The sequence below is a fragment of the Suncus etruscus genome, chromosome 7 (assembly GCF_024139225.1).
Source record: "Suncus etruscus isolate mSunEtr1 chromosome 7, mSunEtr1.pri.cur, whole genome shotgun sequence".
NCBI lineage: Eukaryota > Metazoa > Chordata > Mammalia > Eulipotyphla > Soricidae > Suncus > Suncus etruscus.
This window is the reverse complement of record NC_064854.1, coordinates 108,618,934-108,634,232: the sequence shown is the minus strand read 5'-3', so window position 1 is coordinate 108,634,232 and position 15,299 is coordinate 108,618,934. Positions and strand designations below refer to the sequence as shown.

Sequence of the window (15,299 nt, the reverse complement as noted above, 5' to 3'; positions counted from 1 at the left end):
GGCCTAGGTCTGCCATGTTCAAGGCAAATGCCCTACTGCTACATCTCCGCTCCAGCCCTGCAAACATGGACTTTAGAGAGATCTTTCTTACCCTTATTTTGTTATTTTAATTAGCTATTTTGCTTTTAACTTTTAGGGGCAGGCAATTATTTTAATAATAGAGTTTACAGGGCAGGAGAGATAGCATGGAAGTAAGGCGTTTGCCTTGAGTGCAGAAAGTCGGTGGTTCGAATCCAGGCATCCCATACGGTCCCCCGAGCCTGCCAGGAGCAATTTCTGAGTGTAGAGCCAGGAGTGACCCCTGAGTGCTGCCGGGTGTGACCCAAAAAAACAAACAAAAAAAAATAATAGAGTCTACATATAGTATTTTTAAGAATTAGGGACCGGAGAGATAGCATGGAGGTAAGGAGTTTGCCTTGTATGCAGAAGGATGGTGGTTTGAATCCCGGCATCCCATATGGTTCCCCAAGCCTGCCAGGAGTGATTTCTGAATGTAGAGCCAAGAGTAACTTCTGAGCACTGCCGGGTGTGACCCAAAAACAAAAACAAACAAACAAACAAAAAAAAAGAATTACCTTCTATATGTAAGGCAAATGCCTTACCTCCCTGCTATCTCTCCAGCCCCAGAATATACTGTCTTGACCATTTCAATTGTACATGTTTTTTCAGAAAGGTTACTAAAAGCTTAACTATGATTTAAGTTTTATAATCTGAATGGCATTTTGTGTTTATATATTCTCAAAATTAATCCAGAAACCTTATATACATTTTCTAAACTAGCTTAAAATGAATTATAGACCTTATTACAAAATTTTAAACTACATATCTTCTAAAATAGAAAAGAGACTGCAATATGAATTAGTAAAAAAAATTATTTACTACATAAAAACCATAAACCATAAAAGGAAAAACATCTGAGGGAGGGGCCAAATGGTGGTGGAAGTGGTAAAGCATCTGCCTTGCCTGAGCAAGGACAGACCACAGTTCAATCCCCCTACATCCCATATGGTCCCCCAAGCCGAGAGCGATTTCTGAGCCCATTGCCAAGAGTGACCCCTGAGATCACTGGGGGTGGCCCCAAAAATCAAAACAAAACAAAAATCTGAGAGAATAGGTCACCAACATTTTTAAATTTTGGTCTATTTAAAAGTATAATAAAAAGAAAACCAAGACTTTGCAAATCACAGATATAATTAAGGAAATGCATTAAAAATATATGAAGAAGTCTTAAAATACAATAAAAAGAAAACTGCAATCAAATTTTGAAAAATGAGAAAAGACTTAACTATTTGTAATAGCTAAAATGTTTTATATATTACATTATATATATATATATATATATACATGCATATATACACACACTATAATTCAGTTTTGCAGCCCTTTAGGGAAATTATCGACCTTATGTTTTCTCAAATTCTTCCCACTCAACGATTAAGATGATATACAATTGTCTTGCATGAATTTGTAAAACTATGTAAATGAATTCACAGTCCATGATAAATTCTTTCAGATATTTACATCTGTGGAAGCAGAAAAGGAGATGGAAAGAAATATCAAAGAGCCAGAGCAATAGTACGGCAGGGAGGACTCTTGCCTTGCATGCTGCCAACTCAGGTTCAATCCCCGGGCTCCCTATGGTTCCCTGAATACCACTAGGAGATATTCCTGAGTGCAGAAACAAAAATAACCCTTGAACACTGTCAGGTGTGGCTCAAAAACAAAGAACAAAATTTAAAAAAAAGAAGAGTTTGAGGGTGAAATCATGATATACTTACTCTATGAAATAGACTTCTCCATTTTCTGTATAGGCCATCTCCCAATTTTCAGGTAGTGGACCTAAATTATCCTCTGCAGAAAGAGGTAGGTATTGGGGGAACTTCTGAGAAGGGTCCGTGATGGGAGCAGCAATGATGCTACTATTCACAGGCAGCAGCGTTGTTTCTTGGAGAGTGTGCTCTTCTTGGTCACCAGAATCGGCTGTTTGATAATGGGGAGAGAAGTAAAAATACTTAACCATACTCTCAGCTCTGGGAAGCTCACTACTGTATGCCTCTATATATATATATATTTTTTTTTTTTACTTTTTTTTTTTTTTTGGTTTTTGGGTCACACCGGCAGTGCTCAGGGCTCTATGCTCAGAAATCGCTCCTGGCAGGCTCAGGAGACCATATGGGATGCCGGGATTCGAACCACCGTCCTTCTGTGTCTAAGGCAAACGCCTTACCGCTGTGCTATCTCTCCGGCCCCGCCTCTATATTTTTTAAGGCCCTGTCCTTTCACAGTTGGTGGCCACTGAAAATATATTCTGCTTTGTGTAAAGTTCCTTAAATAGAAACATCCAAATGATAGGCAAAATTAATTTTAAAAAGAGAAAAAAGCTTGCTCAAGTAATGAATGTCTTTCAATCTTGAAAACTGCCAACAAACTAGAATTATGACTCAGATCTTAATGTCTCCTTTACTAACAAGATAATCAATCTACAGAATGAAAAGCATGCTCAGTCCACAGATAGACCCTCAATTCAGGATTCTTATGATATTGGAGAGCCAGTAGGAGAGAAAAAGAAAATCCATTCGAAACACAGAAAGTTATTACTGCCCACTCTGTATAAATTAATAAAAACATTTTTAGTAGGTATTAGCAAAGATGAAAGACCGACAAATCAAGCTGGAAAGTATGTAAAAATTTAGAATTTTGCTGGAGACACATCAGCGGATTTAAGGCACTTGCCTTGCATGCAGCCGATCCTAATTCAATCCCCAGCACTTCACAAAATCCCTTGAGCACTTCTAGGAGTAATTCTTAAACAAACTCAGGACCAAATACTGAGCAAGACTAGTTATACACCCCCCTCCAATTTTTCTTTTTATTGTGCCCAATTTAATTTTTTTTTAAGACTGCTATTCCGCCAGTGAGTCACATTTGAGCCTTTAAGAAAAGTGTTCCTGTGAAAATCAAGACAGTTTCCCTAGAACAGTACCATGTGGGAGGACTTGGGTTTAAAAGACAGCTCTGAGAATATGAGTGTTGCTTGCCTCTTTACTACCTTAAATCAGCAAAAAGTGGTATCATCAAAGTACCCACAAACAGCACCGTTGACATTCTGGTTGAATTTTTTTAAGAAGTTGATGATATTAAATATCATTCTCCATGCGACTTTAAAACATAATGATCAGAGAGTGTTGCTGTTTTCTTTTTCCTCTGGTAATTCTCTGGTAGACATTTCTGATTTACCGATAGCAGACTGAGGAATAATAAATGGCTGTTTCCAAATCTTTCTCTGATGAGTAGCTCCCAAACACACACAAGAATGAAAATAACTCAAAAGACAGATGGGGAAAATATCAAGCCTATTCAACACCTACCTTCTTCCATATTACTACTATCACAGGCTGTTAATGGTCTTGTTCTATCCTAGACTTACCTTCTCTTCTGAAACTACCATTCAAATACTAAATCGTCCTCTCCCTCTCCCAGGTTTATGTTTCCGGAGAGGACTTTCAAACCCATGTGGAGCTCATCTATACAGGCCTACTTAAGCCTTTTGCCAATCATTAGAATCTGATAGCTCTGGCCTTTGTAACTGGATCAGGCATATGAGTTAAAGCAAAACTCCTTAAGCTTCAGGAAGTTTAACTCTAGCAAAAAGTTTTGCTCAAACCAGAGATGACCTCTAGATGCTAAAATTATTCACTTAAACAGACTTTTTATACTGTAAGTGCTGATAGCCATCATGACAAGACTTGGCAAGATCTGTGTGAAAACAAAGCCTGCAGAGAGGAAAATAGAAAAGAAATATAGAGATGGTCACTTATTACCATTAGATGACTCAAGGATTCCATGGACTCCTAGCTTCTTGGTGATGTCCTAAGTTTCTTTTCTTGCTTATACCAATTTGAGTTAGTCTTATAGTCTGCATCCAGGAATATTGATGAATAAAAACAATTATAAATTTGGAGAGGGGCCAGAGAGAGAGAGAGAGGGGTAAGATTCTTGTCTTACATGTTGCCAATTACAGTCTAATCTTGAGCACCACATGTGGTTGCCCAATCCTGCTAGGAGTCACACCTGAACACAATGACTGGAGGAGTTCCTGAGCTCTCTCAGGTATGGCTCAACTCAACTCCAAAAGTTCGAAGTTGAAAGAAAAAACGTGAAGAAAAGAACCTGTCATTTGGCCGACACAGCAGGAGTAATTTTAAATAGCTCATCGTTACCAAATAAAATATATCACTTGCCAGGAATAAGAGGATTCACCCTTTCTTCTCTAAAAGCAATGCTGAAAAGACACTTTTCACTCCTAAAGACATGGAAGACTCACTAAGGGAAATTGCTGAAAAAATCATTCTCACTCCATTTTTTGGAGAAAAAATTTTGGCAAAGTTCCAAAAATAAAAATCTCTTTTAAAGTACCAATACGATGCAGATTTAGAGAATACAAAAATCATACTTTGAAAATAAAGATACAAAGAGCTCTCAAGAGAAGATAAAGAAAAACTAAAGTAAAATATTAGTTATCAGATAAGTCTTAATTTCAGTTATATTTAAGTATTTTTTGTACCAGAAGATGCACTCCACCCACCCCAAAAGATGGGGAAAACATCTGTGCCTCTTATGGAGCAAATGCAACCTGGAGCTGAAGCCTGAGTGCAGGGGACTTTTATATATATATATATTAACGAAAAAGCATTTAAAAAATGTCTATTTTCTGATGTAAAAAATAATTTAGGTAAATGAGTTTTACCAGCTGTGGACCGGCGTATTGTAAAGATAGTTTGGCTTTGCAGGTTAGTAGTTCTCAGCCACTGTTTCCTGACTTTCTTGTTTTCCCTGTCTAAACTATGTATGTCTTATAGAGCAGAGAATACGGTAAGTTTCAGAATCACTAGGGAGTGTTCGAGTGCATGATGCCCACCAGAAAGGGGGGGGGGGACTTAAGGTACAGTTTTTGATCCACTTAAGCTGTACCAGGAGAGATGAAGTTTGTTGGGGTACATTTAGCTCTAGAGAGGGGCATGCAGTTTAAAGACTGCAGGGAAATCAGTGAAGCTTAACATCCTGGAGTAATGTGGATTCAGGGTTACTAGAGCCCTAATCTTGCGGTGGGGGCAGTTTTGGGGTTATACCAGTGGTGTACAGGGGTTAATCCTCCCTCTGCACTCAAAAATCACTCATTGAAGGCTCAGGGGTCCATATGGAATAATGGTAATTGGCCCTAGGCCATCCAAGCATAAGACAAATGCCCTATAAGCTATACTATTACTTCAGTATTAGAGCTCTGATTTTTTTGAGAAGATAGAAATTTGTCATTTTTTATTAATAATTTTTATTTTGACCAAAATGGATTACAAATCATTCACAATAGTATTTTAGGTACATAGTGACATTGAATCAGGGCATTTCCACCACCAATATTATTCTCCCTCCACCCTTGTTTCCAGCATGCATCCCCTATTGCCTCTCCTTTGCCCCGCAGGCTGCTAGTATAAGTGGTCCCCTCTGTGTCTCGCTTGTTGTAGATTGGTTTACAATTCTGTTGTAGTTGGCTTTGGATTTGGTATTTAAGTCTGATCATTTTTTATTTCTATTCAATGTTCATATTTCTCATTATTTTAAATGTGCATTTATTTATTTATTTTTGGTTTTTCGGTCACACCCGGCAGCACTCAGGGGTTACTCCTGGCTCTATGCTCAGAAATCACTCCTGGCAGGCTCGGGGACCATATGGGATGCCAGGATTCGAACCACCGTCCTTCTGCATGCAAGGCAAACGCCTTACCTCCATGCTATCTCTCCGGCCCCATAAATGTGCATTCATTTTAAAAGTATTAATTCCATTAGAAAATGATGCAAACAAAAGACAAAATTAAAAAAAGTGGTTATGTTGCTGACTGACTGAATCCTGACTTGCATCTTAGTAAGGTGGACAGTATCACCTCTAACGGACTTAAATGCCCTCATTTGTAAAGTGGGGGTGTTAATATCTATCTCATAGGTATTAAAAGAAGAATTAGCTAGCTGAGTAATTTATTTCAAATGGCCAAAATATTGATATGCAAAACATGGAAAAAAGAAGACACAGAGACAGGGTGGGATGGGATAGGGTAAAGGTCCTGAGAACAGAATGTAAGAAGGCCATTTATACCTGATTCTCTAACTGGCCTGGTAATAACTGTCTTAACAACCTTTTGACCTTGCTATCAAGCACAGCTCAAGATTTGTGTAACCTCAAAGGTAGTTTCAGCTTAATGATCTAAGAGATCTAACTGATCTAAAAGATCAGTTACACTTATGCTCAGTGAGATTTAAAAAAAAATGTCTTACCCCTTTCATTCAGAAATGAAAACTTCCCCAGAAAAGTTAGGTCAAGGTCTGCAGTAATCTATTTAGACCCTCCCACTCTCCTTCAGAGATGTCCTGCTTTGCTTGCTTAACTTCACTTCCCTCCCAATAAATGCCTTGAATTTGACCACTTCATCTGTTACCTGCTTTTCATTTTTCATTTGCTGTTGACAAGAGCTTTCCTTCATAACATAGTGTTTGGTACACAGCAAACTACCTATTAGCTGCAGATCATCTTCTAATCAAAATTTATTTTTTGTCTTCAAATTGGATTGGGCCTCAAGGACAATAATTTATTATAAATAGGCAGAAGAATTATAGGATTATCAGCAAATTCACACCGAATCACAGCTGTGTTAGTGGCCATGCTGATGCCAAAACCACATGGGCATATTAGAATCTATTCAACTACCCTAGTCCATCCACTCTATATACTCTGAAGGCTGGTAGAAAACTGCAGGATTTTTATTCTGTCCCGAAATACCTAAGAACAAACCTTAGTATCTAAACTAAATATCCCACTGAAATAACAGTACAGGGAATAGTAAGAATAATAGATCATAAACAGTATCCAATTTGTGTAAAAGATTTGTTCTTTTACAAATCAGACTAGTACTCAGATAATCAGAAATCTAAACTTCAATGGTCAATGCTCACAAAATTCTAAGGACAATATGAAAACAAAGGAATTCAGCTACACTGGCAGATAGGGACAGAAGACCAGGCAAGTCCTAAAGCTCAGCAAAATTCTCAAGCCTCTTTGAGAAGGACCTCAAATCAACATTCCATGCAATGATAGTGGAAATAAAATAGTCACTGAAAGAGAAATTCAATCAACTAAAAAAGAATCAATTCTGAGTATGAAAGAATCTATAAAAGGGAATTGAAGAAACTGAAAAATATAATAGCAAGTCACAGCAAAAGAATCTGGAATACCAAAAATCAGATCAGCTAACTTGAAGACAAAATAGAAGCCAGCAACAATCATGAAATAGCAAAAAAAAAATAAGTTAAAAACAAAGAAGGGAGTGTAAGATATTTGATGGATGACAGCAAGAGAAATAATACCAGGAGAGGAAAAAGAGAAAGAGGAGGAAAGATGGATGGAAGAACAACTGGTAGAAGAATTGAGAACTTCCCCAGTCTCTAAAGAGAGACTTCTGCACAGTCAAGAGGCCCAAAGAATAGCAAAATCAAGAACAACACTGAGACAGAGCGAAACAGACACTACTTAAAGCATCAAAAGAGAATATGTAAATGTCATATGCAAGGGAAATAACATAGAAATCAATCATAACCAATCTCCAAGATGGTATCATAAAAGCAAAACGAGTGTAATGATATTTTTAAAGTACTGAATGAAAAGAAAAACCTTTCTTTTTTTTTTTTGTTTTTGTTTTTGTTTTTGGATCACACCCGGCGGTGCTCAGGGGTTACTCCTGGCTGTCTGCTCAGAAATAGCTCCTGGCAGGCACAGGGGACCATATGGGACACCGGGATTCGAACCAACCACCTTTGGTCCTAGATTGGCTGCTTGCAAGGCAAACGCCACTGTGCTATCTCTCCCGGGCCCAGAAAAAAACTTTCAACCAAGAAGACCACTATACTGTGAGGCTGTCCTTTAGATTTAATAAAAAAGACCTCCTCAGACAAACAAGAGCTGGCTATATTTGCTACACCCTGTATGAATTGCTGAAAAGCCACTTATAAACATGCGGCACCGGGAAACAAACCCAGGCTTTAGCACGCAAAGCATAAACAATAGTCCTTTTAAGTCATTTCCCTGATCCCCAAAATAAAACTTTTAATAGTTCCATAGTGCATCTGCACTTAGATATGATGCTAATGCCTTTATCAGAACTGGCTGAACCAGGAGCCAAGGCCTCATTTTGTTGCTGTCATTCAATACTCAAAGTGACTGGTAATGCTACTTATAGTCGTTCTGAATGCAAAATGCTTTGACAAGGTTAGTTTGATACTAAATATCACACACTGGGGAGTATCAATTATTTAAAATGAATATTTGTAAGCCAATGGATGACAAATTGTCAGCTGTCAGAGTTGTGACTTGTATATTCTTTATATCTGAAGGAAGACCATCATGTGCAAATTTCAAGGCTACACCTCTATGTATTCTACTAGATGCTAACATAGGATGGAAATGGGAAAAGGACAATCGAGAGGCTTTTGGCTTTTTTCCCTGTGTTTTAGGTACTGATTATACTGGCATTAGCAATGATAAGCTAAGCTCAGGAGCTTTCCCTTGATGACAGAATTTTATATGGTGATAGTTTGGGCCCATATATTCTAAGTCATGCTTGGAGAACCTGGTTCAGTTCCTGATTGGTAATACATATGGTCCCCCAACCTCACAAGGAGTGACCCCTGAACACATCAACAAAAGCAAGTTCTGATTATAGTCTGGTATGACCCTAAAACTTAAAAATAAATAGAGGACAAATAAGAGCACACATACTTCTTGAAGACCACCCACAAATTTGGCAGAACTTTGTTCTGTATATTATATCCAACTTCTTTTATGGCTGTACTCACATCCATGTTTTGAGTTATATCACAATTTGCTATTTTTATTTATTTGAAAATAAAAAACTTAAAAGTATGATCTATCTTTGAAAATGCTGTTTTTCTCCGGTTTTCATATTGTTAAGGACTACTATAAATGTTAAGTTGTTTCAACGAGGTAAAATGATCTGATTTCAATAAAGACACATATATAAATTTCTCTAGATACTGCAACTATAGGTCAGCTGCAGGTTAAGTTTAATTTAAAAAGAGTTTATATCAAATTCTGTAGGCTGGAAAAGAAAATTAGAAACATGTCCAGTAAATTTAAAAATGAGGAGATACTATATTTATAATAAGACAACCACCAAGAACTAAGCTACGATAATAAATCAGGTATTGTCTACCTAATATTTCCTGCAGAAATTTAGAGCAATTGTTAGTATAATAAAGCCAAAAAATAACAATGGGGTTATTTTATTGGCAGTGGTGGAAACTAAATCATCAGCCCACATAAACATGCAAGGCAAATGCTGTACTGCTGAAACATTGCTGGCCTCCAATTTTTTAACTGTCATCTAGAATAATTTCTAGTTACTAAGATTAATGAGAAAAATCCAAGATACTCATATGACTTGTAGGATTCATGTAAGTAATAAGACACTAACATTTTCCTAAAAATTCCAATGGACTTGATAGAAAAAGCCAAAAAATACAGAACTTACTAAATTCTCCTTTACCAAGTATATCAAGTAATATCAGAGGTTTGGTAATATAAGAACAAGTCCATTAGGAAGGAAGCTTTCCTCATCAAAATGAGTAACTTCTCTGTAACAGTAACTTGAGGTTATCAAAAAATATTAGGAAAAATAAAAAATATAGCATGATATTCTTCAAAATCATAACAATACAGATTGAATAGACTCATATTTATGAGATTTATGTTACTAGCTGAGTTACTATGTAAGTCAAATCCTCATAAACAGAAAAATATTCTTGAACATTTATAGTACTCTACTGAGCTTCTGTGAATAGTCTTGTACAGTACCTAACCTATATGGCCATACCCGGAAGACTTGCCCTTGAAAATCTCCTCATAAAATGCAGCACTTCTAAAGTGTGGACAAGATAGGTTTGAATGCATATACAAACATATAACCTATTTAGTAATCTATGCTATCAGATATACAAGACACATCATTTTCTTTATTATTTTTTCACTTATCTCTCAAGACATTCAGTAAAATATGCTTAAATTAGTTAATATATAACCCATGTCCATAATATTTCTATTTACAAAGGTTTGAGATAAAGAAATGCTGCTAGAACCACACAACTTGAGTCAGCTTGTTCTGCCTCATGAATTGAGGGGGAAAATAAAAACGAATGGTACCAGGACTAAAAAGCTGTATGAACATTGAGTGGAAATAAAAAATGATCAGACGTAAACTAAACACCAAATCCAAAGTCAAGAACAACAGAACCGATACCCCATCTACAACAAGCTAGACACAGAGCACTCCGGGGGCAAAGGAGGGAGATATGGGATGCATGCTGGGAAGGGGGGCGGCTGGAAAGAAGACAGCCCTGGTGGTGGGAATGACCCTGATTAATTGTCACTATGTACCTCAAATATTACTGTGAAAGATTTGTTACTCACTTTTGGTTACAATAAAAATTATTTAAAAAAGAAAAGAAATGATGCTAGCTTTTCAAATTGCATCAATTAATATCACATCGTTATACAAATTTATAAATGTATTCCTATAAAAATCCGTAATAGTGATGAAAAGGTGTCAACACCAAAATACATAAACTAATAAAATATTTTGGGCTTTTTTTTAAAGGAAGAAGATGATCATGATTACACTTAATTCCTATCTGCAGGCATCTCCCTCTATCCCTCCTCCCTTAATGATAATTAGGTAGGACCAGAAATACAGTAAAGGGGTTAAGGTACTTGCATTATTTCATAAAGCTGACACTGGTTTGAAACCTGCAGCCTCTCATGATCACAAAAGCCAAGCCAGGACCCGTTCCTGAGTTTAGAGTCAGGCGTAATACTGTACACACTGGGTGTGGCCCCCAAAGAAACAAGATAATAGGCTGAGAGCTTAGAGAGATAGCTCAATAGGGCTACTAGTATTCTTTACATGAAGGTCTAAGTCCCACTAAAGGCAACACATGATTCTCCTAGTATTGCTGGAGGGTTCCACCCAATGAAAACACTAAGCTGGCAACAGCTTCCAAGTACCTCCAAGTGTGGGCCCAAATTAACAATTAATAATAATAATAATAATAATAATAATAATAATGTATTTGGGTGAAGTTAAAATGTTCTTGCAAAAAAGCATGAAAGAAATGGAAAAGACTACCTCTTCATCAGAGGAGGGAGTGGGTTAGTTTGACTAATGAGTATGAATTCTGATTCTGGTGATCTTTTCTTTTTTTTGAGTAAAGTTTCTTAAATAAAATTTAAAATCACTGTGAGATACACAGTTGCAAAGCTGTTTAAGATTGTGTTTCAGTCATAAAATGTCCAACATCCCTTCACCAGTGCATATTACCTACCACCAATGTCCCTAGTTTCCTTTCTGCCCTTCCCCCTGCCTGCTTTTAATCTATAACAGACATTTTCTTCTCTCTATTTGTCTCTCTCCCTCCCTCCCTTCCTCTCCCTGTCCCTCTATCTTCTTCTCCTTCTCCCTCTCTCTCTCCCTGTCTTTCCATCTTTCTCTCCCTCTCCTTCCCATTCCCTCTCCCGCTCTTTCTCTGCTTCTCTCTCTCTCCCATATTTACCTTTTAAACACTGATTTGCAATATTCTTACTGAAGGGGTATCATGCCTATCACTTTACCTCCTTTCAACACCAAGTTCATGTCCAGAGTGACTATTTCTGACTATCATTTTCATAGTTGTCCTTTCTCTGCCCTAATTGCATTCTCTTGCTATTTGTGCCCAACTTCCTAAAAATGGACCAGTCCACCTGGCCCTGTGGTGACCCTACTTAATGAACTGAATTCCTCTTAAGAACCCTTTAACGCTTTGCAAAAGCCATCCTCTTGCCCCTTTCCCCAAATCGACTAGTGGGATCATCCTTGGTCTTTACCTGTAAAGCTACTGTTCATTTCAGGAACATCATCCTCCTCCTCATTCTCAGCGTGGACTATGCCAGCATTTTGCATATCATTGTAGGACTTGGTTCGCTTTGGGGTCGACTGCTTGGAGCCAGACTGAAGGCTGTGCAAGGCATCCGTAGTGATCACTTTCCCACTGACTGAATGGCTAGGAGGTTTGGGTGTCCCATAATAGTTTCCTAGGTGACAGAGAGAGACACATTTGCATGTTTAAAAAGAATACTTTTTGTTTTTCAAACCAAGACTTCACATCTAAATCAGTCAGCACATTTAAAAAGAAAACTGTCTTTTTTTTTTTTTTCTTCAATGAAAAACCGGAACAAACTGTATTTCAGTCCTGGAATCGTTAAAAAAAAAGATGTCGATCCTGCCCAGTCAGACATGATGATTTCAGAAGCAAGAAGGCAAGCTGCATTTGTGGGCTAAAGACAAAGTGGCTGTGCTTGAATAGCAAAACTTCATCCTCATTACATTTGAATTTCAATTGGTCACCTTTTTTTTTATATATGCACCAGCACAACATTGAATTTGACTTACAGTAAGTCTCCCAGAAAGGAACAAACTCATTACTGAATACAGACTTACAGGCCTACAAAGTTGAGGTCACCTTCCCTTAATAAGGGGACTCCCAAGTGGAAACCAGAGCAGGATTAAAGGAGGCAGACAGTGATCACCACGTGGCACCTTTCTAAGCTGAATGGCAGGCTGGGCTTTCAGGTCACATAGAGCAGAACGAAGCCTTGCCAAATTGTGACAGAAAATCTCTGTGTCAATGGTGCCTCCCCAGTCACTTTTTCAGCACTGGCTCGTGTTCACTTTCAACTATTTTCACTGAAAGCTTAGCTCAAGGTTGACTGAAGGTTCAAGTCTCAAGGCTTCTGAAGGGAAGGAACATGGTTAGATCTGATTTTATAAGTTATATCATAATTTTAACAAGTGTGTGAGTGTAAGTGATCAGGGACCATATGTAGTGTGGAGGTCCAAAAAAGGATCAGCATTTAGTCTTATACTCTCTCTCCAGCCCCTATAAATTTTATCTCAAAAAGTGATGTTTGGGGTCCAAAGAGATGGTACAATGGACAGTGCATTTGCCTTGCTCATGCTGTCAATCCTGGTTTGATTCCCAGCACTCTATATGGTCCCCTGAGCCCTGCCAGGACTTATCCCTAAACACAGATCCAAGACAAGCCCTGAATACTGCCAGGAGGGGCCCCAAAAGCAAAACAGAAAAAAAATTAAAATTAAAAAACTGAAAACTGAACTTAAATTTTTAAACATTTGAGAAACTCACCACACAGCACAAATTGTGTTTTCTTTTAAAAACTTAAAATTACTTTGATAGAAACCTTTAATTATAGACATTATATTCAGATTTTTTTTAAAAAAAAAATCATGAAGATTTTAAAAATCATGAAGTTGTGGCCAGTTTGAAAACCACAACTCATAGTCAATATTTCTTGACTACATGATTTAAAAAATCATCATTGAATGTCACTTAAAACTCATTTTAATCAGTTTTAGAATAATCCAACAGATAAATTATATTTTTCTCTTCAATAAATCCTAAGAAATATTTTGCAATTTTATTTAATAAAGTGGTAAAATAGAAAATACTATATATTCCTTTTTATTAAGAAGTCCATTCTATTGTCTAACATCATATAATTACACAATATACATTTTTTTGGGGGTTTTGGGCCACACCCAGTGGTGCTCAGGGGTTACTCCTGGCTGTCTGCTCAGAAATAGCTCCTGGCAGGCACGGGGGACCATATGGGACACCGGGATTCGAACCAACCACCTTTGGTCCTGGATCGGCTGCTTGCAAGGCAAACACCGCTGTGCTATCTCTCCAGGCCCCACAATATACATTTTATTAAGCAAGCACAAAAGCAAAAGGAGACCGTAGTATGTTGTTTTGCTTAAGGCACATATATGATCAAGATTTTATTCATAGAAAATAAAATATTTCATTTTATCATTAAAATGTTTCAACTAAATATTTAAAATATTTGAATTTATTATTAATTTAATTTATTATTTATTATTTATATCCTTGAGAACACTGAAAAAGTTTATGCCAAAAAGAAAACTTTGAACACAAACTTAAAAAGGACAGTATGTTGTAATATGAAGAATTCCAGATGAAAACCCAAAAAGTATATTCTGGTGTTTGTAGTCAACTATCACTATACTTCTTTTGCAAGTGATATGCCAGACTCTTTAAAAATAACTTCTTTTCGGGCCCGGAGAGATGGCACAGCGGTGTTTGCCTTGCAAGCAGCCGATCCAGGACCAAAGGTGGTTGGTTCAAATCCCGGTGTCCCATATGGTCTCCCGTATCTGCCAGGAGCTATTTCTGAGCAGACAAACAGGAGTAACCCCTGAGCACCGCTGGGTGTGACCCAAAAAGTAAAAAAAAAATAATAATAATAACTTCTTTTCTACCTGGGTTGGGGTACAGGGGTGAGGTACATTGGCTTAAAATGTCTGTTTGCAAGCTTAAGGTCTCCAGTTCAACCCTTGATACTACATATGCAGAGCACAATCCTAGCAGCTCTGCTATTTGTGATCCCTAGAACCACACAGGATTTCTGGTTATACTAGAGAGAGACATCTGCAAGCACAATTAAGTGGAGGAACACAGGCCCTGGTAAGCACCACTAAAAAGGTGTGTAAGCACCACAATTAAAAAAGTGCAACCCTGGGGCTGGAGAGATAGCATGGAGGTAAGGCATTTGCCTTGCATGCAGAAGAACGGTGGTCTGAATCCTGGCATCCCATATGGTCCCCTGAGCTTGCTAGGAGTGATTTCTAAGCATAGAGCCAGGAGTAACCCCTGAGCGGTGCCAGGTGTGACCCAAAAACCAACCCCCCCCCAAAAAAAGTACAACCCTGGGTGGGGCCAAAGTGATAGCAGAGGTAGGGTGTTTGCCTTGCATGCTGCAGACCCAGGATGGACCCAGATTCAATCCCCAGCATCCCATATGGTCCCCAGAGGCTGCCAGGAGCAATTTCTGAGCACAGAGCCAGGAGTAACCCCTGAGCGGTGCTGGATGTGGCCCAGAAACCAAAAATAAATAAATAGTTAGTTAGAAAAGTGTTACCCTCAGCAATCACTACAGCAAATGTGATAGCACTGTAGCTGTTGTATGTATACATGATAACTATTTGTGTATATTTATACATATGAATGTATATGTATGTTTTATGTATACATGGTAACTAGAGCATGTGAGCAAAACTAGAATGAGCAAGTACTACAAGCTGCATGTGTGTGAATATCAGTTATCA

The 15,299-nt window shown here is 37.8% G+C and overlaps 1 protein-coding gene across 1 annotated transcript in view; it reads right to left on the bottom strand.

Moving 5' to 3' along the window:
• MAGI1 (membrane associated guanylate kinase, WW and PDZ domain containing 1) overlaps window positions 1–15,299 on the bottom strand; it is a 763,677-nt gene that overhangs the window by 128,334 nt on the left and 620,044 nt on the right. Inside the window, 2 exon segments of the mRNA XM_049777123.1 lie at window positions 1,779–1,980; window positions 11,978–12,184. Coding sequence (XP_049633080.1) covers window positions 1,779–1,980; window positions 11,978–12,184 — 409 coding nt within the window.